This window comes from Lathamus discolor, chromosome 4 (assembly GCF_037157495.1).
Source record: "Lathamus discolor isolate bLatDis1 chromosome 4, bLatDis1.hap1, whole genome shotgun sequence".
NCBI lineage: Eukaryota > Metazoa > Chordata > Aves > Psittaciformes > Psittacidae > Lathamus > Lathamus discolor.
The window spans coordinates 36,390,966-36,415,645 of NC_088887.1; the positions used below are offsets into that span (position 1 = coordinate 36,390,966).

At 40.7% G+C, this 24,680-nt stretch overlaps 1 protein-coding gene across 5 annotated transcripts in view; it reads left to right on the forward strand.

The window, feature by feature from the left end:
• Positions 1-24,680, forward strand: part of AGPAT3 (1-acylglycerol-3-phosphate O-acyltransferase 3) — a 91,758-nt gene extending 67,078 nt beyond the window's left edge. For all 5 annotated transcript variants that reach the window (XM_065677064.1, XM_065677062.1, XM_065677065.1 and 2 more), the window contains 8 exons: positions 8,106-8,332; positions 12,777-12,946; positions 13,126-13,287; positions 15,671-15,824; positions 16,282-16,384; positions 18,621-18,696; positions 20,741-20,939; positions 21,638-24,680. In XM_065677064.1, coding sequence (XP_065533136.1) covers positions 8,155-8,332; positions 12,777-12,946; positions 13,126-13,287; positions 15,671-15,824; positions 16,282-16,384; positions 18,621-18,696; positions 20,741-20,939; positions 21,638-21,726 — 1,131 coding nt within the window. In that variant the 5' untranslated portion in view covers positions 8,106-8,154 and the 3' untranslated portion in view covers positions 21,727-24,680. The remainder of the gene's footprint in view (positions 1-8,105; positions 8,333-12,776; positions 12,947-13,125; positions 13,288-15,670; positions 15,825-16,281; positions 16,385-18,620; positions 18,697-20,740; positions 20,940-21,637) is intronic.

Consider the following 24,680-nt stretch of genomic DNA (forward strand, 5'->3'; position numbering starts at 1 on the left):
CCACTTGTTTAAATAGGGGCTGAGTTAACTGAATTTATATGCTGAGGAGAGACTGATATTGCGCACACTTGCCCTGGAGTTATTTTGTATGTTCCGAGTATGCCAAAAAGAAATAGTTGAAATTAAATTTGGAAAATAACTATTTAAATATTGCTCTTGTTTTCATCTGTAATATTGTAGCAAGGAGTTAGAAAAACACAATTTCCTCTCTAGCAGAGGCATAAGCACAATGCTCTCCACAGCTGGTGAGGAGTCTTAATCATGTCAGTAACACTTTCTATAGGGCGGGGAAGTGGGAAAACTGCCTCTCAAGTGCAGTGATGTGTAGTATCCAGAGCTGATATATCCCCTTCTGGTTCCATTGAGTTGTTTGAATATTTTTCTTTGCTTTGTTTACACATTCTGTGGTCTTTACCTACAAAATGTAAGTTAAACAACTCATTATCTTGATTTTTTTTACTATTTATTACTATTTTAGAGCAACCCATATCTTGTGAAGAAGCTGCCCCTCATTTTAGAAGCAGGAAGGAGCGCGGGGGCTCCTTCAGGACCTCTTCAGGATGTTCTCCGTGGGGTGGGCAGCTGTTCCGTGAGAGGAGGCTCTCCAAGCACATAAAGGCCTTCCCACAGCGGGGCCATGCCCCAGCGTGGCATTTGTGGGGTGATGGGGTTACTTGTTACGGTCACTCCCCAGTGTAGTTCGCTGGTACACAGAAACTATTCACATGTGCATTTTATTTTAATGTTCTGTTTTATTTAAACGCTCCTAAAGTTTAATTGGTAAACTTACAGTCTTTTAATGGTAAAATTAAAGGTTTAGAGTGAAGGAATCATGAAGAGAGACTAATGTTTCTGTTGAGGGTGTGTATTCCTCATATGGTTGGCATTGTTATAAGTGACCATCACATAATGCCTCCTCAAGTTAACACCTACACTTTACCTACAGCAGAATTCCTTATGCCTATTACATGACGGTGAATGTCAGCAATGTGCACAGCTTTTTCTTTAACCTTAAAGTGTTGGCATCTCACTAAGAGAACAAGTCAAGCAAGTCTTGTAGTGATAGGACAAGGGGGAATGGTTTTAAATTGCAAGAGGATAGATTTAGGTTAGATATAAGGAAGAAACTCTTTACTGTGAAGATACTGAGGCACTGGAACAGGCTGACCAGGGAAGTCATGGCTGCCCCATCCCTGGCAGTGTTCAAGGCCAGGTTGCACAGGGCTTTGAACAACCTGGTCTAATGGAAGATGTCCCTGCCCATGACAGGGGGCTTAGAGCTAAATGATCTTTAAGGTCCCTTCCAGCCCAAACCATTCCATGATTCTAAAATACTATTTGATGAAAATAGACTAATCTCCTCAAAAATCTCTACAGATACGGAGCCAAATCTAGTGACACTAGTGGAAGTTTCTTTGATTTTGTGGACTTCAAATTAAGACCGAAGTAATGAATATATTTTGGTCAGATGATGGGGATAATCTTTTACTTTTGACCTTTCCTAGAAACCGGCTATGGTGCTGTGTCAAAGACAAGTTTAACAGCGTTTTAAGGAATAAATTCTCATCTAATTTCATGACAGTAACTCAGTAGCATTTTTTTCCTTTTGAGATCATATTCCTTGTCACTACTCAAAAGCAAAGTTGCATCCTTGTGACCTGAGTTTGGCTTAAGGTCTTCTTCCATACACTTTAACTAAAATTCATGACAAGCAGGGTTTTTAATGAACCCTGAATCAGCCTTGCTTTTCGCTGAGGGATGTGCAGGGAAATTAGACCAATATATTATGTGAGAAACTAAGATAATCTTCCTGTCATGCTCAGGCTTAAAAGGCTAGATCTGTAGTAGACAGTTTGTAATACTGCATAGGATGCGATCAAATAGTTGTCTATTTTTACAGCATATCTGGAGAATCCCTACCACAGGCTGTTCAAATGTATACCTAAACTGTTGTTGCACCTTATTTCCTTTAATTTGCTTTACTGACTCACTGCTGTTGATCTAAGCCATGTTTTCTAGCCTACTTAGCTGTGGTCGACAGTGTTTCTTCTAAAACTGTACTTCTAAAATAAATCAGGCCTGACCGGAGACTGCTTTTGTTTTTGCAGTGGCAGAGTAGAAAGGAGCCTCGGGTTGCTTTTTTGAAGTCTGGGGCAAAACCCTGGGTAAATACTCCATCTGTTGGTTTTGTATGGCTTCCGCATCTCGTGGGTCAGGTTCCCAAATTCTTCATCCCAGAAAGAGACGGGACGCAGGAAGTGGAAGACTATCAGATACCTGCTTTCTTCCTGAATATTTTCCTATATAGGGGTATTTGCTATGAATAAATATATCATTACACTTTCAAAAGCTGGTAGTCACTGCTCTTTTGTATTTTGTCTAGAAAAGTGTTGCATATTCTGCAAGAAAAAAAGTAGTTTAGGGATAACTGAGGTAATCACTTCTAAGGACTGAATGCAGCTCATAAGATGATCAACACATTTTTGTGTGATATGTCTCAGAAATGTCCTGGAAAATAATCTGTTGCCCCTGTGACAATGTAATACTTCTGAGGGATGCTAGAATAACCAAACTGGGACCTGTACTTTTATTTATCCACCAAACAGGTATAGGCAGTGGCATTGAAAGCTCTCCTTTACATCTCTGCCTCAACTGTTGGGTAGCTGGTTAGTATTTTGGAGTTTTCTGATCTTGGAAGGAGAGGTGAGGGGAAAGATGATGACGCCAGTGATTTTTATAGCTGGTTTTAAAAGAGAAGTAGCCTGAGACAGGTCATCAGAGAAATCTGAAGAGTAGAAAGTATACTGAGAGCAGTTGTCGTCAGCTCCTGGCTACTGCAGTTTGTGCCTGTCTTCCTCGTACACATGAAGCAGCTCATAGCACAAATGGTTCTCATTTTGAATAAAAAATAGGTTTTAATTTTCCATGTGTGTTTTCAGTGAGCAGAGTTTGTAGAATTCTAAAAAATGGTGTGGAAATTCTTGATAAGGACATGGCCAACTAAATGCCTTTGTGTACTGCTTTTGACTTTCAACATTATTAGCCTTTCTTCATAGGCAGGGCTTGACAAGTTTATACAGACTTCAAGGAGGCTTACAAAGCTCAGTTTGAAAAATACAGTATTTTAAAATATGCTGGTAAAAGGCAGAATTCAGTATTGTAAGGGTTTCACTCGATTCCTCAACTAGCAAAAATGAGGTAAGTAAAATACCAGCATTCAGGGTGAGAGCAACGCATTCAGAATAAAAGATGTCTGTAATTAGTTTCATAAATGGAGATAAATATGGCACGGTAGGGTGGAAACAGCTGGAAAATGGCAGCAGCATGCTCAGAACAACTGAAAGCAAAAGGCTAGAGGTAAAGTATTGGCTGCCACAGTTTTTGTCAGACACGTTAGTTCTCACTGAGTTGGAATATCAGGATCAGTGGACCAATTTCTAATTTCATGCTCATATTCCTGCAAACCTCATGAACTTCAGAGGAACTGTACACCCATGGCAGCAATAAATTAATTAAAACCTGGAGTTCAAGCTGCAAATACTGTATTATAGAATGATTAATGGCTTAATTTTTAATTTTGAGTTCATAAATCCGCGCGTGTTTCATGCAGTGGAGGATGTTTCATCAGTGCTTCGTGCACGTTGTGCATCTGAGGTTTTTTAACCTGATTTTTTTTAAATGAAATGTGACTGATGCAATCGCGCTGTCTGTATCATTCTCACTTCTAGTGCCTTTTGAACTTGGTGACACATTTTAGCAACGTTTAACAGAGAAATAGAAATCTCAAAGCAGCTTAATCATTAGAACTTTCATGCATGTAGAAAGCTGGGTAAAGGAAAAAGATTGTATTCCTCCTGAGGGGCACATAGTGTCTTTTGCATACCAAAGAATCCATATGAACACGGAGCCTTAAGACACAACTCTGTACCCGACTTTGTTGGGTTTGCATGGTAAGGTTTTGGTAGTGGGCGATGCTACAGGGGTGGCTTTTGTGAGAAGCTGCCAGAAGCTTCCCCCATGTCCAATAAAGCCAATGCCAGCCGGCTCCAAGAGGGGCCTGCTGCTGGCCAAGGCCAAGGCACTAAAAGGGAATGGAAGCTTGCTGTTTGGTTTGAGCTGGGGTTTACCCAAGTGCTGTTCTACAGCATGGCTGTGAAATGCAGGCATTGGGCAAGGATGTGAAAGCAGGGAAGAGTACCAAAATTGCCTGCAGTTCTCAGTGTGGCTGCAAAGGAGGAATTGGAGGTTTTGTGGTGAAAGTTCACTACTGTGAAGTTACAATGCCTTTCAGGAAAAGAAGGGAGAAACAAAAGACTTTTAGGGAGAAACAAAACTTTTATCGCCAGGTCCTTGAATATGCACAAGATATGGGTATACTTTAAAAAAAGAAAAAGTGAATAATGTTGAGACTTGCTGTCTTCAACTAAGGCAGATGTTTACTTCCTAGACACTTCACTTAACTGATCTTAATATGTGCGTTAGGTGCAGAAAAGTTGCTTCTCCTCTTTCCAGCAAATACGGATTTCCCCATCCTCTCTCCAGCCTGACCATGGGATTCAACAAAACAGCTGCTGACTACCCTTTGCCTGTTGGCCTGCCCCTGAATTGCCTGGCTGTCCTACATGGGCAGGAATGCAGAAAAGTCAAGAATTCCTGGTTTAACGTTAACTTCTGATTATCTTAAAAGTCAAATACAATTAAGTGAGGGATTGGCAAAAGGGAGACTGTCAGATTCTGTATCCAGCATTGAAGCTGGAGGGGTCAGACAACAAGACTAACCCATTTTTCAGTTGATCCCTGTCCGTTTTAAGAGGAAATACAAGTAAAGCCGCTGTGTTTTAGGAAGCAATTGGGCAAATGCTGTCCTTGGAAGGTGCTGGAGGGGAGCCAGCTATGCTTTAGCTGCTGTTCTCTTTACCCTGTAGCAGTACTGGTAAGACCTGCAGCGCTCAGATGCAGAGGGGTGCAGTGAGCCCAGGTGCAGGCATATGAGGTGACTGAATCACAGCTCTGGAGTCCCATCAGAGTGAGGTGGTGCCCAGCCTGTGGGGCAGGACACTGGCACTAGAGTGAGAAATCCTGTTTTTCCACATGTAATGAAGCTGGAGAAGCACCATGCTGCAGTGTCTCCAGTTTCTGTCTGGTAAAAAGGTATGTATCCTTTTGTATCTGTAATACAGCAATGTCCTTAATGTAAGGGACAAATAACTAGAGTGCTCCAGACTTCACTTAAAGCTATGGAAATGGAGCTATGGAAGTGGAGCCATTTTGTTTGAGGATAATACTTGACATTTCTCTTTTTCCTCATGCCATCTGTGTGTGCTCTGGGCCCTTGTCTGGGAGAGGCTAAACTGTGTGTTGAAAGGCAGTAAGTAAGTACTGGTCTCACAATTGAGATAGAGGCAAGTAGAGATTTAAAAAGAAAGGGGGCGGGGGGGGGATTTGTTCTTTTCTGGTTTGTTTGAAAACAAACTTTGAGAGAGACCAGATGAAGAGAATAACTGGTCTTGGAAGAAGAACATGTTGTTGAAAGTTTGGCAATACTTAATAGAATGTGCCAGTGGAACAGATACATGAGCCCATTGCTGTGTTAGGGATTCAAGCACCAAATACCATGGCTGCCTCCCCATACAGTACATGTGAATGATAGTACAATGTTTTGGCTGTATGACACAGCTATAACCTCCAAGCTTTTGGGAGGGGAGAGGAAGGAGAGCTCCACTTGTTTATTTTTAAACACAAGTCTCTGCTTCCCAACAGTTGTTCTTAAAATAATTTATTAGTGGAAGAAATGATTCTTCCATTCTTAATTATAGAATCATAGAATAGTTAGGGTTGGAAAGGACCTTAAGATCATCTATTTCCAACCTCCCTGCCATGGGCAGGGTCACCTCACACTAAACCATGGCACCCAAGGCTCTGTCCAACCTGGCCTTGAACACCGCCAGAGCTGGAGCATTCACAGCGTCCCTGGGCAACCCATTCCAGTGCCTCACCACTCTTACAGTAAAGAACTTCCTCCTTATATCCAATCTCAGCTTCCCCTGTTTAAGTTTTAACCCATTACCCCTTGTCCTGTCACTACAGTCCCTAATGAAGAGTCCCTCCCCAGCATCCCTATAGGCCCTCTTCAGATACTGGAAGGCTGCTATGAGGTCTCCACGCAGCCTTCTCTTCTCCAGGCTGAACAGACCCAGCTTTCTCAGCCTGTCTTCATACGGGAGGTGCTCCAGTCCCCTGACCATCCTTGTGGCCCTCCTCTGGACTTGTTCCAACAGTTCCATGTCCTTTTTATGCTGAGGACACCAGAACTGCACACAATACTCCAGGTGAGGTCTCACGAGAGCAGAGGGGCAGGATCACCTCTTACAGGAAAACATTTGCAGAATTCCGACCATTAATCACAAACTCCAGTATTGGCTTATTCAACTTGCTTTGCTTTCTGTGGTAGGCATAGTACTGGCTATATTGAAACAGACTTTTTTTTTCCCCTCAGTAATGTGCTTCTGAAGTGGGTAGATTACTAACGATGCAAATAGATTTTAATTGTGCAAAAGTGAGACACTCTGTGCCTTGAAAGGCAATACCTGATTTGTAGACAAGACAGTAGAAAATAAGCTTTCACAAGTAAAATTGCTGTTGAGTTTTATAAATAATACCATACTGTAAGCAGGTGGCAAATGGAAATGGTTTGGTTCCTCACTTCTGGCAGGTGCTTTATTTTCAGGCATCAGGAACTTCTGCATCACCTTCAAATGCCTGGCTTGTCAAAAGTGTTCGTTACCATCTACTGGTTGGTCTGGTCTTTTGCAATGCTTGTAAAAGCTGAGCCTAAACACTTGTTAGCAAACTTTTGCTGTGGCATAAAATCAGGGTCATGCTTTTATTTTTGGGATGAGGCATTGAGTCTGTGGTTTGGATGAGACATTGAGGTTGTGGTTTGACAGCCTGGTTGGCCTAGTTGCAGGGATTCCTGTACGCAGCAGGTCAAAATGGCCAGTGCCAGATAACATGAGGTTTGTAATGAACTCGGTCTGGTGGTTTGGTAAATAGGTTTTATCGGGCTAACTTTGTACTGGCAGGATTTATATTGGATATAGCTTGTCTGTCTAAACTACTGTGACTTTCTGCTGGTTCAGACATCGCCTGTCTTTCTGCACCTGGTATAAATATGACACATGCTCAGAGCTGATATGGGGGAATCAAGTTTCTGCACATAAGCCCTTTACAGATCAAATTTGTACTGCTACATAGCCTAAGGTTTTTCTATTATTTTACTTCCCCAACCCCCACCCCCACCCCCATGCTATCTGGTATATTTGATCATGGAACTGTGGCTTGACAAAATGAGAAGTTATTAAACTTGCTTCATCATGGTTTTGGATGTAGGAATACCGAATTTCCATTTCCATGCCTAAGTGTTTGCCAGAGTGACACTCTTTTGTGAGCAGCCGTGTTCTTTTCATCCCCAAATTCACTTTAGGATGAAGAGCCTGCTCCCCAGATGGACTGTTGTACTCTTCTAGTCAAAGCAAAGTCTCTGTAGCCCCCAGCAGCCCTCTCTCAGTGCTTATTTGGGAGAAGTATGTACAAAGCGGTGGCTTTGAAGGCAGGTCAGGAAAGCTTTGGTTAGTTTATGCTCCTCCAGAGGCTCAGCATGCCATTTACTGGGAGACGGGGACTAAGGCTCCTGTTGCAGTTCAGGGACAGCAACCTCAGAAAGCACAGCAATCACTGTGTAGCTTGTTCACCCATCCCAGCTCAACTCCTTCACTGCAAGTGCGGGGCTCTGTGTTCCTCTCAGCATTAAGTCCAATTATACGACCTTTGTTTGAAGAGTGGTGTGAGGTTCATCTTCAGCAAAAAATAATCTTCTTAGTGGGCTGTAAATTGAAAATAATGATTCCTTCCTATTTTTGGAAGTGACTTGCACAATCAACAGTTTATTGTGTGAAGACCTGAATGAGGCAGGCTTGGAGAGCAGAGTGCTTATTGGGTTGGGTTCCTGTTGTTGAAGTTGCACAGACTGTTTCAGGGCTCTCTCTTTGCCCTTCCTCAGGGTTTGTAAATCCAGTCTCCATTTGATTCTTCTCTTTCTCTTTCAGGACAATTATTCTGAGTGACGGCCCTTGCAAACGCTTCTGAGTGGTTATCATGGGCTTCATTGCCTTTCTGAAGACCCAGTTCATAGTTCACCTCCTCATCGGGTTCGTCTTTGTTGTGAGTGGACTGATCATTAACTTCATTCAACTATGCACACTAGTCCTCTGGCCCATAAACAAGCAGTTTTATCGACGAGTAAACTGTCGCCTTGCCTATTCACTTTGGAGCCGTGAGTATGCTTGAAGGGGATGTGAACACTGGGGGTGGAGAGGGGTGTGGGTTTTGTTTCTATTTTTGTAAATTAAAGAAAAATATATGTATACATATGTGTATGTATATACACAATGACACAGGGCAGAAAGAAGAGGTAAGTAGACTCTTTCGGAGCGGCTCAAAGCCGCCACCTTTTCTGAAATACTGGGAAGACATACGGAAGTCGAGGGACTGGTGCATATTGTCACTCTTATTAAAACAAGTGGGAGATAAAACTCCTCCCCAACCCTGTCTTGACTGGTAGGAATTACTGTCTCAATATCATCTTCATCCAGCATCAGACCCTTTGCTAAGTGATGGGGAAGGGGGAATTCACAGAGACAGCTTCAGGAATTAAGCGTACGTGCCATACTGACCACTTACTTATGAGCCAAAATCAGCTGTGTGGTTTGCAGGTGGAGATGTCTGTCTTAAAGTATCTAGTGAGTTGCCTCTGTAGCTGAACTGTGTGACAGAGTCCTCTTACACCCTACAGTGTTCTTCTCTGATGCCAGTATCTCCTCTTGTGAGCAATTTGTCACTCTTTTTTCCATTTGCCCATGGGACGGCTCTACAGTGAGTGCAGCTCCTTTGCTCTCTTCTTTCAGGCCTTTGCAAAACTTCCCCATGGATGCCCTTTTTTCTTATACAACTTAACAGGGGATTGGTTTTCTGAAATGGATGTTTAGAAGACTCCTTAGTCCGAATGTCACCTCCTGTTTCAGCAGAGATTCATCTAATTCGTTTCCGTTCTCCATCTCCTCCCAGTATGCATGGCCACTTACCATAGTGCTCAGCATCCAACTCCCACTTTGGGTAAATGAGTCACCTAAATGAGTATTTAAATTACAGTTGAGCAGTCCACTTGCAGGCACCCACATTTCTTAAATCATGGATGTGAAGCCCTATCAATACAAACTCTCCAAATACCTAGTTCAGTTTATTTTTAAGCTTTTTCTCCTTGTCCTTTCCGTTCTTTTTGTCTTACCTATTGAGAATGTTGTCTGAGAAGCACAGGAGAAAGGGAATTAAATAGAGAGTGACAGGCAAACTGTCAGGAGAAGAAAGTATTGTGATGGAAGAACTTATAGGTAGAAACTTCAAGATTAGCTTGGTTGGAGGGGAGTTGGGGGTATATGGGATTTATTTTTTATTTGCTTGTAAGAATTTCTTAATGTGATTTTAAATAATCTAGAATCTGATCTCATCTTGAACACTATTGTTGCATTGATAGTTTGGCTTTTCTGAGAAACTGAGCTGCTTCTGCGTGTAAGGCTTATAGGCTCATACGCTTGATTTCTACAAGTTAGAATTGTGCATGGAAAAAATCATGTTTTAAATGCTGTTAAATCTTCTACACACAGGAAATAACTTACACCATTGTTCAAAAAGGTTTGGAGAAGCTGAACAGATTATTGGGTTGTACCTAGGATAACCCCTCGTGTATAGCCTATTATAAATTAAATTATTGAGAAATTAAACTGTGAAAATTACTGTAATAAATGTAATAGGGGATTGCAGAGTGCTGATGCCCTGTAATGGAAGAGCTGACAGAATAAGTGCTTCAATTGTGATTTATAATGAATTAAGTAAGCTGTGTAAATGCAGCAGTTCAAATGTTGCCATTCATAATGAAATATATTTCATTATGTGGAAGCCTTTTGGCAACGAACCTGTAGATTGGTGTTCTGTTCTAGATGCTATGTTTTGCTCGCTTATCCCAAGCTGTCTAGTTTTCAGCTGAAGGTGTTCATGTCAGAGCTGTCTGTAACAGAAGCTGCTCTGCCTGTCCAACACGGGATTGGTGTGCAGGGGTAGATATGCAGGTGATCATCTATGTGGCTATGTACTATAGCCAGCTGAAAACCAGGTTTTATTCTTACTGTATCTCTTCTCAAATACATGAAGCACAGCTTCAGAAGGAGGAGGAGACAGACTAGCCAGTGTTAGTGGCAGATGTTTGCGAAGAAAAGTGTCAGGCTCTGGCCTCAGTGTAAATAAATCCTTTGCAGCACATGTAGTTCATAATGGGTAGTCTGTACTTCAAGCTCCCCTAGATCAGCTCTTTTCAGATGACTCATGCCTTTGGAGAGCGCAATGCATTGGGTTTAGTCTGGTTGCAAAAATAATCCCGCAAATGTTAGTTAGTACTTTAAACCGCGAGGTGCACTGTGCCTCTTGTTTGCTTGATTTCTGGGTGGCATGTGGGATCCCTGGATGAAGGACAAGGTTTGCTGTAGCAAGGTGTTGTCTTCTGCAGGAGGTATCCCAAGCAGTGCAAGTGTTACCTTTGTTCAGAAGGATGGGCTTGCTGTAGCAAGGATCGGTGCCACACAAAATAGCTGTAACTCACATACTAAAAAAAGAGGAGCTAAGCCCACTCCTGGTTATAATTACATGATTTATCAATACACTTGTAAAGGACAGTCTGTTTCCTCTTATTAATTCTCTGGCTTATCAACTCTCCTCTCTCAGTATGGACTGGCAAATCTCTCAGCAAAGCTTCCTCCGTTATTTTAAAGTGAATGGTACTAGAAATGCTCTGCAGAAAATCATCCACACCTGCAGATCGGGGTTTTTTTTTCTGATTTTGAAGAAACACACCCATTTTATTTTATTTAATATAAGAAAATGCAGCAACTGTAACAGGTACTGGAGATGTTTCTCCTTAGTACATGGACAGCAATGGAAAGGGAAAATTGCTGAGTACGACACCGTGTTTGGTACCACTATTCCATTCTCCTGGCCACCAGCTTGGTGGAAGAGCATACCTCTCAACTGAGGACACTCTTACTGTCCTGTTTCCCTTTTTACTGAGCCAGGATAACCAGAGCAAGGAAAGGTAAGTGAGCACATCATTTGCAAAAGAGTCAAAGCTGGAAAGCAATGCTAGAAATCTCTAGTTTGGTATAAACTCTGATACTGTCTTTCCTCAGCTGTATTTCCAGTTGACCGGAGTTACACTGTCTTGATCAGCAAGTTGCATAACTTTGTCATGCCCCCAAAGGAGTGAGTCTTGAAAATGATACAGGGGCTAACCTGGTAAATAAGTGGCCACACAGGGAATACAAATGAAAAAAAGTAATGCTAGAGAAGCTATGTATCCTTGTCAGACCAGGATTTGTTTTCCCTGTCATCCACCTAAATACTGCATTTGCCTTCTCCCTGATGTGGTGCAAAATTGGACCCGCTCTTGTTTAGTAGTATGGCTAGATTACCCTGCTGTGATCCCACTCATCAGAAGCTGTTGTGTAGGGAGGCACTGCCTTATTTTGCAAAACCAGGGCCTCCCAAGAGAAAGCTGAAATACCACATGGCAGAACCTGACATAGAAAATGGAGCAGTGTTTTCCCTGCAAGTTTGTCGTAGTAATGAGACAAGACTTGGAACTTTTTAACTGCCGTATTTGTGCAACCAAATGTTGATTGCATCTATATCTCACTGAAATGAGAAAATACCAATGACTACAGTTTGCATGGAAGCAAATCTTCCTGCTGGAAGAATGAACTATTCTCATACTTTTTATAGTTGTCCCATGATACAAGCAATGCCTTCCATCTGCCTTGTTGTGCTGAAATGAGAGAAATAGGCTAACCATAGCAACTACATTCAGTAGTGCTTGCTGAATTTAAGTGGAAAGAGTTTTTAAGATGAAAAAGGGGAGATGGAAAATTAGAAGAGTGGGTAACAAGGGAAATATTCAGGGTAGAGTAAGAGAGATGCTGGGGTATTGAAAAGCTGGAGAAGACAGAGATGAAAGGGCTAATTCTTTCTTTGCAGTAAGACACAATTTACCATTCCTGTCTTTGCCCAGTTATTTTGATAAATTAGCTCAATTCTCTGGTGCTTCTGACTCTGTGTTGATGACCATAATACAGAATGATTAGAGTCCTCTGTTCTAATATTAAAATCTGTTGCAGAAGATCTATGGCACTGTATCCCTTTAAAAGGCCTTTATTAGTCTGTTTACCTCCATAAAACTTGTTTCGTGTTGAGTAAAAGCATTAGGCTGCATCTATGCATAATTTGTATTCCACCTGGGAGAAGAAACTGTACTCATTTAGTGGAGCAATCAACAGCTCAGCTGTCTGTTTTCAGGCACAAAGTTCGGGGTTTTTTTCCAATGATGCTGAAATTTCGCATTCATAATATAATGGCAAGCTTGTCACTGTTAAAAACTTGCTAAGTTATCTGTAATGTATATATCTAGTGCCCTAAATACTGCTTAAGGATGGTGATGTGATTTGGTCTATACCTATCCAAGCTTTCACTTTGTGTCTGCTGAGTTGGATTGAAAAGGTGATAGTGTTGTTGGGAATCAGAAGAGACTAGGCACTGAATGGGGCTGGAGAGGAAACACTAAATAGCTTTTTGTAAGCAGCACCCCTAACTCCTCTCTCCATCTTTGTCATGTTTGTTAGAGTTGGTAATGCTGCTGGAATGGTGGTCAGGCACAGAGTGCACCCTGTTCTCAGACGAGGCCACGGTGAACACCTTTGGGAAGGAACATGTCATCATTATCTTGAATCACAACTTTGAAATTGACTTCTTGTGCGGCTGGACTATGACAGAGCGCTTTGGAGTGCTAGGGGTACGTTGGGCCGTGAGCTTTCTCTTCATCTGGAGTCAATTTAAAACTCCTCTCTATACAGTTTCTTTGCATTTGAATTTTCAGATATAACTCCATCAACTCTTTATCACCTTAACTTTAATGTCCTTGTACAAATCAGCAAATGACATTTTTGGATTGTTGTTTTGTTTCTTTCCAAGAGTTCTAAAGTCCTTGCTAAGAGAGAGCTACTATATGTGCCCCTAATTGGCTGGACGTGGTACTTCCTCGAGATTGTTTTCTGCAAAAGGAAATGGGAAGAAGACAGAGATACAGTTATTGAAGGATTAAAACGCTTGGCTGATTATCCTGAGTATATGTGGGTAAGTGTTGAGTTCCTTCTCTAGTATCAATTGCTAGAAGTGAAATGGTGATGGAGGTACTCAGTGGTACTGTAGCCTTATGTATCAGGAGAAGATCTGCTCACTGCTTTCTTCAAGTGTTGCCAAGGAAAACCCATGCTCTGAGGTCTTCTGGATATGCTGGTAAAGTGTTGCTCCGTTTGCCTCTTGGTAAGGGAAGTGGTTTGGGAAACAGTTCAGAAGATTGCATAGATGTTTAGAAATTTGATGATAACTTATGAATCAGGCTTGTGTAATACTTGTTAATTTTATCTGAATTTATTTTTCTGTTTAAAACAAAATAACAGTCCATATTTGACCAGTAAATCTATATGGCTTTAAGCTACATTTTCTGAGGTAGGCTAAAAAACCATGAAAACGAAACCATCTTTTCTGGAGAAGTGAGTGAATTTGGGTGGGCGTGATGCACAGGCCATGGATTCTAATAGGAGTTTTGTTAGCATGTTCATCGATCTGTGAAATTACAGGTTTCTCAAAATGCCTTTATGAGAACACGTGGCAAGGTTACATCTACTTTTGCAGTGATGCTTTTCCTTTTTATTCTGACATTATTTGAGTCAAGGGTGAAACATCTATGTTTCGTTATGTGGGATGTTAGCTTTTACTGCAGCTACACAGTGATATAATCAACCTATTAACTTTTATTTTTGCTTTGAATGAAAATGTGTTGATAAATTTCCTGGTTTGCTTTTATAGTAGTGCTTGTACGGTTATTTGGCTCATAAAACATTTTAAGATGCTTTTTCTGTGTATTTTAAGTGATTTTTCAATATTATCCAGTACAGCTTGTTAAAATGAATAGTGAAATAGTAAGCCTTAACTAGCGCATTGTGAATGTGTCATTTGTGATATTTTTTCTATCGTTACAAAGATATAAAAAAGATACAAAAAATAACAATCTGGAGAATGTATTTTAAACTACTTAATTGCTTGAACATACGGATATGAACTACATTTAATGTATCCTCCTGATTAGGGCTGAAAAAAGAAGTAAGAACCCAACCAACTGAAAAATCTGAAGACTGAACTTCAGTTGCAAACTTATACATTTTAATGATTCTATGATTGAAAACCATGGACAAGTCTCTAGGGAAAACAACTAGAAAATATAAATGCAAAATGCAGTTAGCATTGATTATTTAAATCAAGACTTCCTGCTTGACAATTTAAATAATGAATAAAATTGACTTCAGTGGATCAATTTCATCATTTTTATTCATTCTAAATGCCATAATTAGGGCTGTCTGTGTAACCTGCATTGGGGAGATCTTTCTCACACATGCACTGCCGTGCATAGTCTGGACCTCTCTTGCTTATTTGGTCCGAAAGGATCACTGCGCCGTTGAGCAGAAGAGGGTGAGAACTCGGTTTAGAGGAAAGAGCTTGCACTGCAGACTGGAGTTGAGATTGTGGTGTTACTACCTTGTGCTGTCCTCACCACTTGGTGGTGGTTGGTCAGGTTTTCATGAGGAAAATGTCCTGAAGGGCCACGTGAAGATTGCAGGGCTGGTTCTTGTTCTCTCGCTGTGCTTCAGCAGGTCTAACTCTTGTGTCTATGGCTTCGTGGTTCTAGTGGTGCAATGGGAGCAATGTCCACTTTTCAGAAAGACCAGGGATTAACAGAAATTCACGCTAGGGCCCTCAGAAGAGCTTTGTTTGACTGCTCTTGGCTTTGCCTTGCTTCTGGTCTCACTCTCAACTAGAGCAGAGACCATATAAAGGCTGGAGGACAGATGGATATATTCTGCTACTTGAAGTCAGTATGGGAGCGTTTAAGTCTTTAGTAGTTACTCAGGGTACTGCAATCAGAATAGTGTCCTACAAGATGAACAAGGTAAAGATTTTGGAGAAAAGCACCATTTTTCATGAACACAACTGGTACAAATGAAGAAAAAAATAAGAGAAAAGCTTTCAAACAAGTCTTGTTTTCAGATGAGTAATTCCAGTTGTACTGTACAAATTTTAAATGAGGTAGCTAGTGATTAATATGTTTTTTCCTAAAGTGGTGGTGTACTGATATTTGGATTGCTTTTTCTGATTTGTAGAGTAGTCCATCACCAGCCAGCCAAAGCCTTCAGGGATTTTTCTTTTTTTAAGTAAAAGTTTCAGGTATAGCCATATTTAGACTTTTTTTTCGCCTTAAATTTGGTACCAGTGTTGTTAAATAAAATTGTAAATGAGTCGCAAGGTGGTGCTTATGCCTAATAATTGGTGGTCAGATGAGACAACTGAAGTGTGTGTGCATGCATGGGTGTATGTTTATCTTACACAGGTTTTCAGTATTCTGCTCAGTTTCTTTTGATCTCAAATGCCCTTGCTTTTGCCTTTTGTCTCCTTGTACTAGTTTCTCCTGTACTGTGAAGGAACCCGTTTTACAGAGACCAAGCATCGGATCAGTATGGAGGTAGCTGAATCCAAGGGGTTGCCTAAACTGAAATACCACCTGTTGCCCAGAACCAAAGGTTTCACCACTGCTGTCCAGTGTCTCAGGGGAACAGGTACTGGCAAGCTACTATTTGGTCTTTGCAGTAATTGTAACGTGTTGCTTAGTATGTTCTGTGTAGCACGGTGTAGTATACTCTTATTATTCATTAGACCCATTGCAATTAGTGAGTTGGCAGTGATAAGCATTCAGCATATCAACCATTAATTTCTAACTTGCCACATAACTCTCAGATACCAGTCATAAAAAATATAATCCTTTCACGTATGTCATTGTTGCTTAGTTTGTCAAGTCTGTCTTGTGTTCTGATAACTTAGGTGCTGAGGAGATGGGAATCTCAAGTGTGTGATACACATAAATACGACATGTAAACACGAAGTAGTGAAGGGCACTGCTACCTGACACCATTAGTGCAAGGCTTGCACAAGGCTCTTTTGCTTTCTCATGCAGGGATGCCAGCAACGTGGTTGCTAGAATTGCTGTAACAGCCATGTTTTCTTTTTTTACAACAGTTTCAGCAGTATATGATGTAACACTAAATTTCAGAGGAAACAAGAACCCATCTTTATTAGGAATTCTTTATGGGAAGAAATATGAAGCAGACATGTGTGTAAGGTGAGCATGTAATGGTGGAGGTGAGCTCTAAGATGCATGCTTTATCATGTTGACCTGTATTCAGGTTTACAGGAAATGTCCTTTCCTGTTTTAGTGGTGAAAGACTTTCTGGAAAATGACACTGATTATCCATTGTACTGAGGTACAGCAGCAATGGTTTTGTGAAAGAAATGCTATCTCGGGGGAAGCAGAGTGCTGCAGCCCTAATGGGGAAGGGAAGGAAATATGTTCCAGTTACCAAATACTGCAACATTTTAACCTTTCAGTTGGGAAGAAGGCTGCAGGGGTGATGGGCAGAGAGCTGGGATCACTCATTTGCAAGTGATTTAATTTTAACTATTTACATTTGCCAGACATATTCTTGATGAGGAAAGTGAGCAGACAGCTTAGCAGCTAGCAAAACAGCTGGTCTGGCCGTTGCCACCTGTAATCCTGTACTGATGGCAGATGCATGCAGCATGTCTAGCTAGATCTGGAGCACACATCCATGGATGTACATTTCTGTAATTGTACATAGAAGAGTGGCTGCATTCAATTAAGTATTTTATGGCTTGCTAATGGAGATGCAAGTTGGTTTTATTTATTGGTGAGGTAGTGGGAGGAAAGAAGAGAAATGCAGCTTTCAGTAGTTTTCTAGAAGAGGTTTGGGTTCAAGGTGAGGATGATATTGCCAGGTACAATTACTGATTGTACACCACTAAAGGAACAAACTGCTATGTTCAGATAACTTTGAATTAAAATATGTTTGTGGACTGAATCAACATTTTCAAAGTCCTTTTCTACACTTGAAGTTTTTCTCTTGTTTTGGAGAGGAAGCAGTGAGAATAAGGAAATTATTTTTGTAGTCTTTTTGCTGAAAATTGAATGTGTCCATAATGTGCCAACAGACTCAGCTTAGCTCAGACAGAGAAAGCGTGTAAGCTCTTGTTCTTGGCATATGTGTGTGCAGTTACCTGTGCAGAGATAAAGTTAGCTGGCTGCAGAGGATCCAGTCTTTCTCCTGACTGGCTGTAGAGAAAATCAGCTGAATTACCAGATGCTGTTGCTGTGAGTACCCTCTAGTGGTGATAGCAATACAGTGACAACTTTCTTATAGAGCTTTCAGCAAATGACTTTCTACTGAGCTTTTACTAAGCATTATTTATATGAATTGAGCGGCTCCTCCTGTTAGAGCTAATGAAAGAAAATCTGTAAAATCTGGTGTCTGATTGGTTTATGGGATACAGAAATGATGAGGAAATGTATTAGAATATCTTCCCTCAGTGCTGCAGACTTCAAGGCTTTAGTACATACTATGAAAATATATTCCCTGGTTGAACAGCAGCAAGTAAGTTGTATCTGGGTTCACTGTGTCTAGAGCCCTCCTAGATGTCACCCTGCTGTAAAAGGGCCTTGATACAGTCCAGGTACTGCCAAAATATGGTTGAGCTGTAGGTGAGATGTGCGCCTGCCCTCTAAAAAACAAGCAACCTCTTTCTGAATTGATTCACGACTGAGATGTATGCCACTGAGAAAGGAGACGATACATTTTTGTGAGTGTGTTAGTGGCTTATCTTAGAAAATAACAGAATGCGGGGAAATGGTTGGCTCTTCCCCATTGGAAAGAGGCTCTTACAAGGTGCTTGTTCTCACTGAGGTCAGGTCAGTACCTGAGCTGGGCATAATTTTTGTATGCACCCAGAAGTGCACGCCTCAATCTGTAGGGCTGGAGATGTGAGGAAAGCCAAGTGCAGCAGCTATAGAAGAAGATGTTTTCTATAGAGTGGTGCAAAGTGAATTTTTAACCACCCCTCCATCCCTCCAAAATGTGGTTTCACTAACAAAATGTAACAAACAATTATCCTGGGGTTTGCCACTTTTTTGTCTTTTCCAAGCTCTGGGTGCCTCGGTCTGAGCTCACTGGGAATCAGGTGGTAGCAGCTCCAGTGAAAGAATATTGTTTGAATGGGAAAGGGTTGTTTCACTTTGCTCTGAAGTTGGTAGGAGCTTGCACAGTTTCTTTTGCCTTTGGAACCTGAGGTTTTAGGTGGAGAATCAGGTGTTAAAAAATTTAAGTCTCAGTTCTTTTCTGCTTTTAAGACCTCTGCCATCAGTGACAATACCTGTAGCTTATCCCCATCATTGAATGGAAGATCTTCCCAAGTAGAGATCAAAAGGCAAATACCTGGATTTCCCCTTAATTCCTTTTTTTTTCTTTTTTTTTTTCTTTTCTTTTTTAATCTCTCTACTAAACTAGGAGGTTTCCTCTAGAAGATATCCCTCAAGATGAAAAGGAAGCTGCAAACTGGCTTCATAAGCTTTACCAGGAAAAGGTAAACAGCTTTGCTTTTTTTTCTCTTTTGGGAGTTTCATGGGGTAGTGTATTAAGGCACTGAGTAATGCACACTGTTGCACTGGATGGAGAGAAGAGATGGAAATATTCTGTGTAATTAGGCAGCCATCCCTCAAACTGCTGGAAGGAGCAGTACAGAAGAACCCCTTGGCCACAGAAGGCTGGCTGGTGAGTAGGTATCAAATTGCCAGGAAGCACAACGGGATTCAGAGATATTGCTGAGTTGCAGAAGACTAATAGCAATCCACTGTCTTTTTATATTCTCCAGCTGTTGGGTCTCTGTCATACATTTGTAAAAGCTTCTTTCTCCCTGTGGGTGTTTTTAGACACTCAAGGAGAGTGATAGCTGTCTATCAGGGGCAGGCGGTCTCAGCTCTTAGTTGCAATTGTCCTTTGCTTTCATGTTTTTTCCATCGTTTCTTTCCTTCTGCCTCCTGTTAACGCCTCTGCAGTGGTGCATGACATGGTGTGGACAGTCCCTGGGTTCTGCTGTCAGGAACTGGTGTAGCACATAGTTCAAACAGCCAAAAGCTTTTCTTCATCCCTTTCCTTTCCCTTTCCTTTCCCTTGTACTAAATTTCTTGACAGATTTAACAGTTCTGTGGGGAGGAGGAGTGAACTGTAATTCGTGTTGCCCAGCCCCAATTGGTGGATTGTTGAACTTGAAATGCGTATCTTGATTTTTGTGTTGCCTGTCTTTGTGGAAAAACAGAGGAGCATGGAAGCTTTAACTATCTTGGGCTTCCTTCTGCTGTGATGACCTGTGCTGCAGCATTTCCAAGCTTACATTTAGTGTGTAGGTAGGCAGCAGATCGTTCTGAGTTTTACTTCGTTCATTTCAGCCTCATTTGTTTGAATATCTAAGCTTTAATTAAGAGGAGAGAAATTATCTCACAAACAGCAGTAGCTATCATCTCACCACCTCCCATTAGCAGGCGTATAAAACTAGTTTGTAGGTTTCTGATGTTGCTGGGCTGGAACATTAAGGTGTATGTTACAGAGGTGGCTCCTGCTTTGTTAATCAGTAAATGCAGAGCAGTAAATGCAGATGTGGCACAGAGCATTCACTCGTCTTGGTGCTATTCCTTAGGCAGAATGCTCTGCTTTGCTTCCAGATGGAGGGCTTGGTGTTCTTGCTGGTGTTGACTGTACTTCTGCTCAACTTTGGTGTCAGCTGTTGCTGTAGAGATGTTACTTATATATGTGGATATTTATATATTGATCTTACGGTAGTAGCAATATGTTGTAACTGGAATTCTTGAAATACTCTTCCTGCACAGAGGTTATGTCCTCAAAACATGTGTTACTGGCAAGGAACAACTTGTGCTTCTTAAGCCTTTTAAGGGATGCTAAAAAGTAAAACAGCTTAAGTGGGAAAAATAAGAAATAGCCAAACTCGAGCCACCCTTAATAACGGCTTGGAAACTTTACAGAACATTCTTACAAACTGAGGGAAGACTGTGGGCACTCTGCTCCTCTGAGTGATGCATTTCATGATTGCATCTCTCTGTAGGCTCAGCTCAGTATGCAGCTGCTCTGTTGAAGACTTCAGGTTATGGCTAGCACAGTGTTGTCTCTGCTGGTTAGCTTGTGCTTTGTCTTCGTCTTCGTCTTCTGGCTGTACATAGAGCACTTTTCTACTGTGCTTTGCTAACCTTGTAAAAACAGGAAGAAAAAGCACTCAGCAAAGAGGCAGGTAGTGTCTGAATTAGCCTCTGGCCTGACAGTGCCCTAAATTCCCCTGCAATTAAGAGAAGAGGTGAAGGTATTTTGTAATGGAGAGGCTGATACAATGTCAGTTTCTGATGGTGGCTCAGATTGCCTTCAGAGAGCTTATACAGTGGTCTTAGCGATCAGCGGAAATGCCCAAATAAATGACAGCAGATGGAAATGGATGCTGTGTACTCCGGATGGGTATTTACCACAGATACTGTCCTTGATGTTGTCCTACGGTGGACTAGTCTTGGATCACTTGGTGTGCACACATTATGAACCTGTTTTCTCCTATCTTCTCTTTGTCCCAGGATGCTTTGCAAGAGATGTATAATCAGGAAGGCATATTTCCTGGCCAGCAGTTTAAACCTCGTAGGAGACCATGGACGCTCCTAAACTTTCTTTTTTGGGCCACAGTTCTTCTCTCTCCTCTCTTCACATTTGGCTTCGGAGTTTTTGCAAGTGGATCACCTCTCCTCATCCTTGCATTCCTGGGATTTGTTGGAGCAGGTAATAAAAGCAGAGAAAAACTAAGCCCAGAGTGACATGTAACAGGATCCATTACCTCCAACAAGTTCTGTGTATTTATTAATCTGGATGGGGCTTTCAGATGAGTATTTGGCGCTCACTCTATAGACTTTATATTGTATAGCATTTTTATTATTTCAAAAGCTTTAATCCAGGCAGGCTTGCCTTTATATCTTGGGCAATATCTATAGCGATCAATAGCAAGTGAGTCTTATAGCCCATTATTATGGTTCCTGAAGGAGGAAATACTTTTAATGGATACCTTGCCTGTGAATGAAAAAACCCACAACCAACCAACAAAACAAACAAAAGCAACAAACAGAAAAAAGCCCAAACTCTCCCAAACAAAAAACCCTAAGGAAAAAAAAAACCAAGCCCACAACCAAATACCAAAACCAAATGGGGGCTGGGGAAGGGAATATACCTCAGTGTTCACACTACATGTTCTGTTAATCAACATAGAAGCATTAAGTATATTTTTAAATATAGATTGCCCTCCTCTTCTAGTGATACCTGACCTGTGATCCCTATGCAGCCTCATACAACGCACTGTTGGTCTGTAGTCAGCTACCGTCTTCAGGATTAGGTTAACTCATGTTGGTTATGCCTGTGTGTTTGTTACTTCCTGAATCCTTGAACTGGTTTTAATACCCTCCCTATTTCTCTGTTATATTTTAAAGCTTCCTTTGGAGTTCGTAGACTGATAGGAGTAACCGAAATAGAAAAAGGCTCCAGCTATGGCAACCAGGAATTCAAGAAAAAGAAATAACTGACAGCTTCAGTACAGCACATATAACCAGACTATGGTGTCCGATTAACTTCAGCTAAAAAACAACAATGAACACTTAGAAACTGTATTTTCTTAATAACTGATGACTAATATTAATGAATAAAACTTGAGCCAAGAATGAAGAAGTTGGAGGCATCAACTGAAGAGAACGCATCAACTTTCTGCCTGTTTAAGGATTACTATAGTCAAACTGTGGGAGAAAATCTGGGGTGGGATGAAAGAAACAGCTAATTTTTCTCGCTTTGTTAGGGGACTTGGGAGTGGGGGAAGAAAAGAGGGCATTGGCCATGGCCACGTGCATCTTCAGATGACTGAATACACTCGTTTCTGTCAAGAGCACTACACTCACTTTTACAACAGGAGCCATTGAATGTTTCCTCTTGCTAAAGCCAACATGTTTGTTGATTTCCAACTTTTTTTATTAATGAGCCAGGAAAATCAATCCTTCTTAAATTAATTGCAGATGTTTATTTGGTTAGAGTAATTTTGGAAAGGCTGTGTCGTCATGGCTGCAGATGAAATCCTATTTGTCTGTTACAATGATACTTTTTATTTTTAGGCAACATCTTAAAACTTCTTTAATGTGAGGGAATGGGTAGTGGAGTTCGGAAACAGTGTGGTATTGATCAGCACATACCATAGAACAGATCCACTAGTATTAAAACAGTTTAAAATTCTCATCATACGTCCTGCTAATTGCTCAAGGCTGTTTAATTTCGAAGTATTACTTCAGTCTTGAGTGTTGTTTCCCTGTTTCACATCCTACATGTAAGATGATCTTGTTTCTCTTTAAGGGCTTGTTATGTTTTCTGAATTAATGGTGACTGAGGAATTTAGAATTGTGTGAAGAAGGAAATTAATTCAGTTTTTCTGATGTTTTCTCCTGTTATTTCTATTTGAATCTCTTATCGCCAAAGTCCATTTCTGCCAACCTCTCTCAGTAAACTGGGAGGCAGCAGCAGAAATCAGCACAATAGTTTTCAAAATGTCATCTTTTACAAAAATCTGAAAAGGAGAGAGGTCTGTAGCAATCAGATTTCAAATACTGTCATTTCTTGAACTTTTAATGAGAGTTTTGACATTGATTCAGATGGGGCCAGGTTCTTACTGGCCCTGTGTACTGCAGTGATAGGGTGTGCCGCATTTTCTACTTGGACATGCTTTAGATGTTAGTCTGAAGTATATTGCAAGGTGAGTTGTGCTGTTAAACATTAGAAAGATCATAGGGTCTCTTCAGGGATTTTAAATATCTTTAGTTTCGCTTGTTGATTTTTTGGGGGGCTTTTTTTTTCCACTGAAAATAAGAGATTAGAATCATGCTGTACCTGTGCTTTTTTCCAGACACACATTCTGAGATTTTTGTAGATTGCTGCTGTATGGGTAGCAAACAGATGTGTTACCTAACCAGTGTACCTGTATACTCAAGTCTGAAAGCCACGATCTGCATTTGGCTATGCTCAGAAGTTGGTGAAATGGGTTGCAGATCTAAAGCTGAGAGCAGAAGCTGACTCTCTGGGTCTGTATTTTTAACCCAGCTGCCACTACTTATCTCACTTTTGCAAAGAGCAGATCTTATCAAAGCAGTGGTCATTATTTTCATCTTTGCTCTAGTAGCCAAGATAAGAGAGTAATAATTTACCTTGTTTTCATATTTACTGTAACTGTTGGAATGTAACCTCTTATCCCACAGGTTTTTCTGTTTTCAAACACTGGAAAAGCAATTTTGTAACTTAGAAAAATATTTTACTTGGGGTTATTAATCACTATTCTGTCAGGCACTTGATTTTTATTTGTGGTCTTTTCAACAAGAGGTTTTGAAGGATGACCTACATTGTCTGTGTCCTATTAGACTCATCCTCACTGAATCACTGTACCTGTAGCCCTGGCATTCTATGTCATCTTTGTCCCCTCAATAAATCTTTCCTAAGATAGGGATGCAAAACTGTTGTTAATCTTAGTGGAATTTGGAATATGCTTTTGGAATTGAGGAGAACAGAGCTTAGCCAGGACTCTCTTTTCCTTGCTGAATGTTTTTGTACTTTGTCTTTAAATACGGTTAGACTTCCAAATGCTGATGAAGATAACTCTCTGATTTTTCCCTGTGTTTTAACCGGAGGACTAAAAGCAGTGGGCTTTTTGTTCTTTTCTGTAGTCTTTTATTTCTTTTTCGTCAAGTAATTCAGTAATGGATGTAATTCTTGCTGCTTAGAGAGATATTACAAATGCTGTACACTTGCTTCCTGAAGATGATACTGAGTTTATATAAATTGTACTGGCTTAGCAGAGTGAGTCTTGCAAAGCAGTCTGACCACTGACATGTTTTATACTCACATTTTGAGCAGTATATTAATGGGCATGAAAAGAATTTCACAAAATAAATCCCTTCTTAATACTGAGAAGAGGGGAGATGCTTAAAGGAGAGATCTCTTTACAGGATTCTTTTCTCCTCTTAGTGCATGTAGCTCCCTATTCTGAATCATGGGATTAGTGCATGTACATCAAGGGGAGAATAATCAAGATTTCATATTTTCTTATGATAACTTATTGGTCATGCTTTCTTTTTGAAAATATAATACATCATCACTTACTTAAATGTTGCTCTTCTAAACAGACATATCCGTAGTCATTTTGAAAACTGAAATATATAGCAATGCACAAAACAGTACAAAACTGACACAAGTCTCTTCATTTTGACTTTTATCTCTTCAATAGGGGTTTTTATACACACGCACGTGCACATGTACACAGAGTATGTATAAATTAAAATGACTGGAAATAGCTGAAATTAATGTCACTAATGAAGATTAGCAGGTGGCTTGGATTGGAAAAATGAGCATAGATTTTATATCTTATTTTCTTCTGGTTTAATAGAACATAGCTTGTATATTTGACTACCAAGCCCTTTAAGAGCAATAATAAACAAAAATATATCA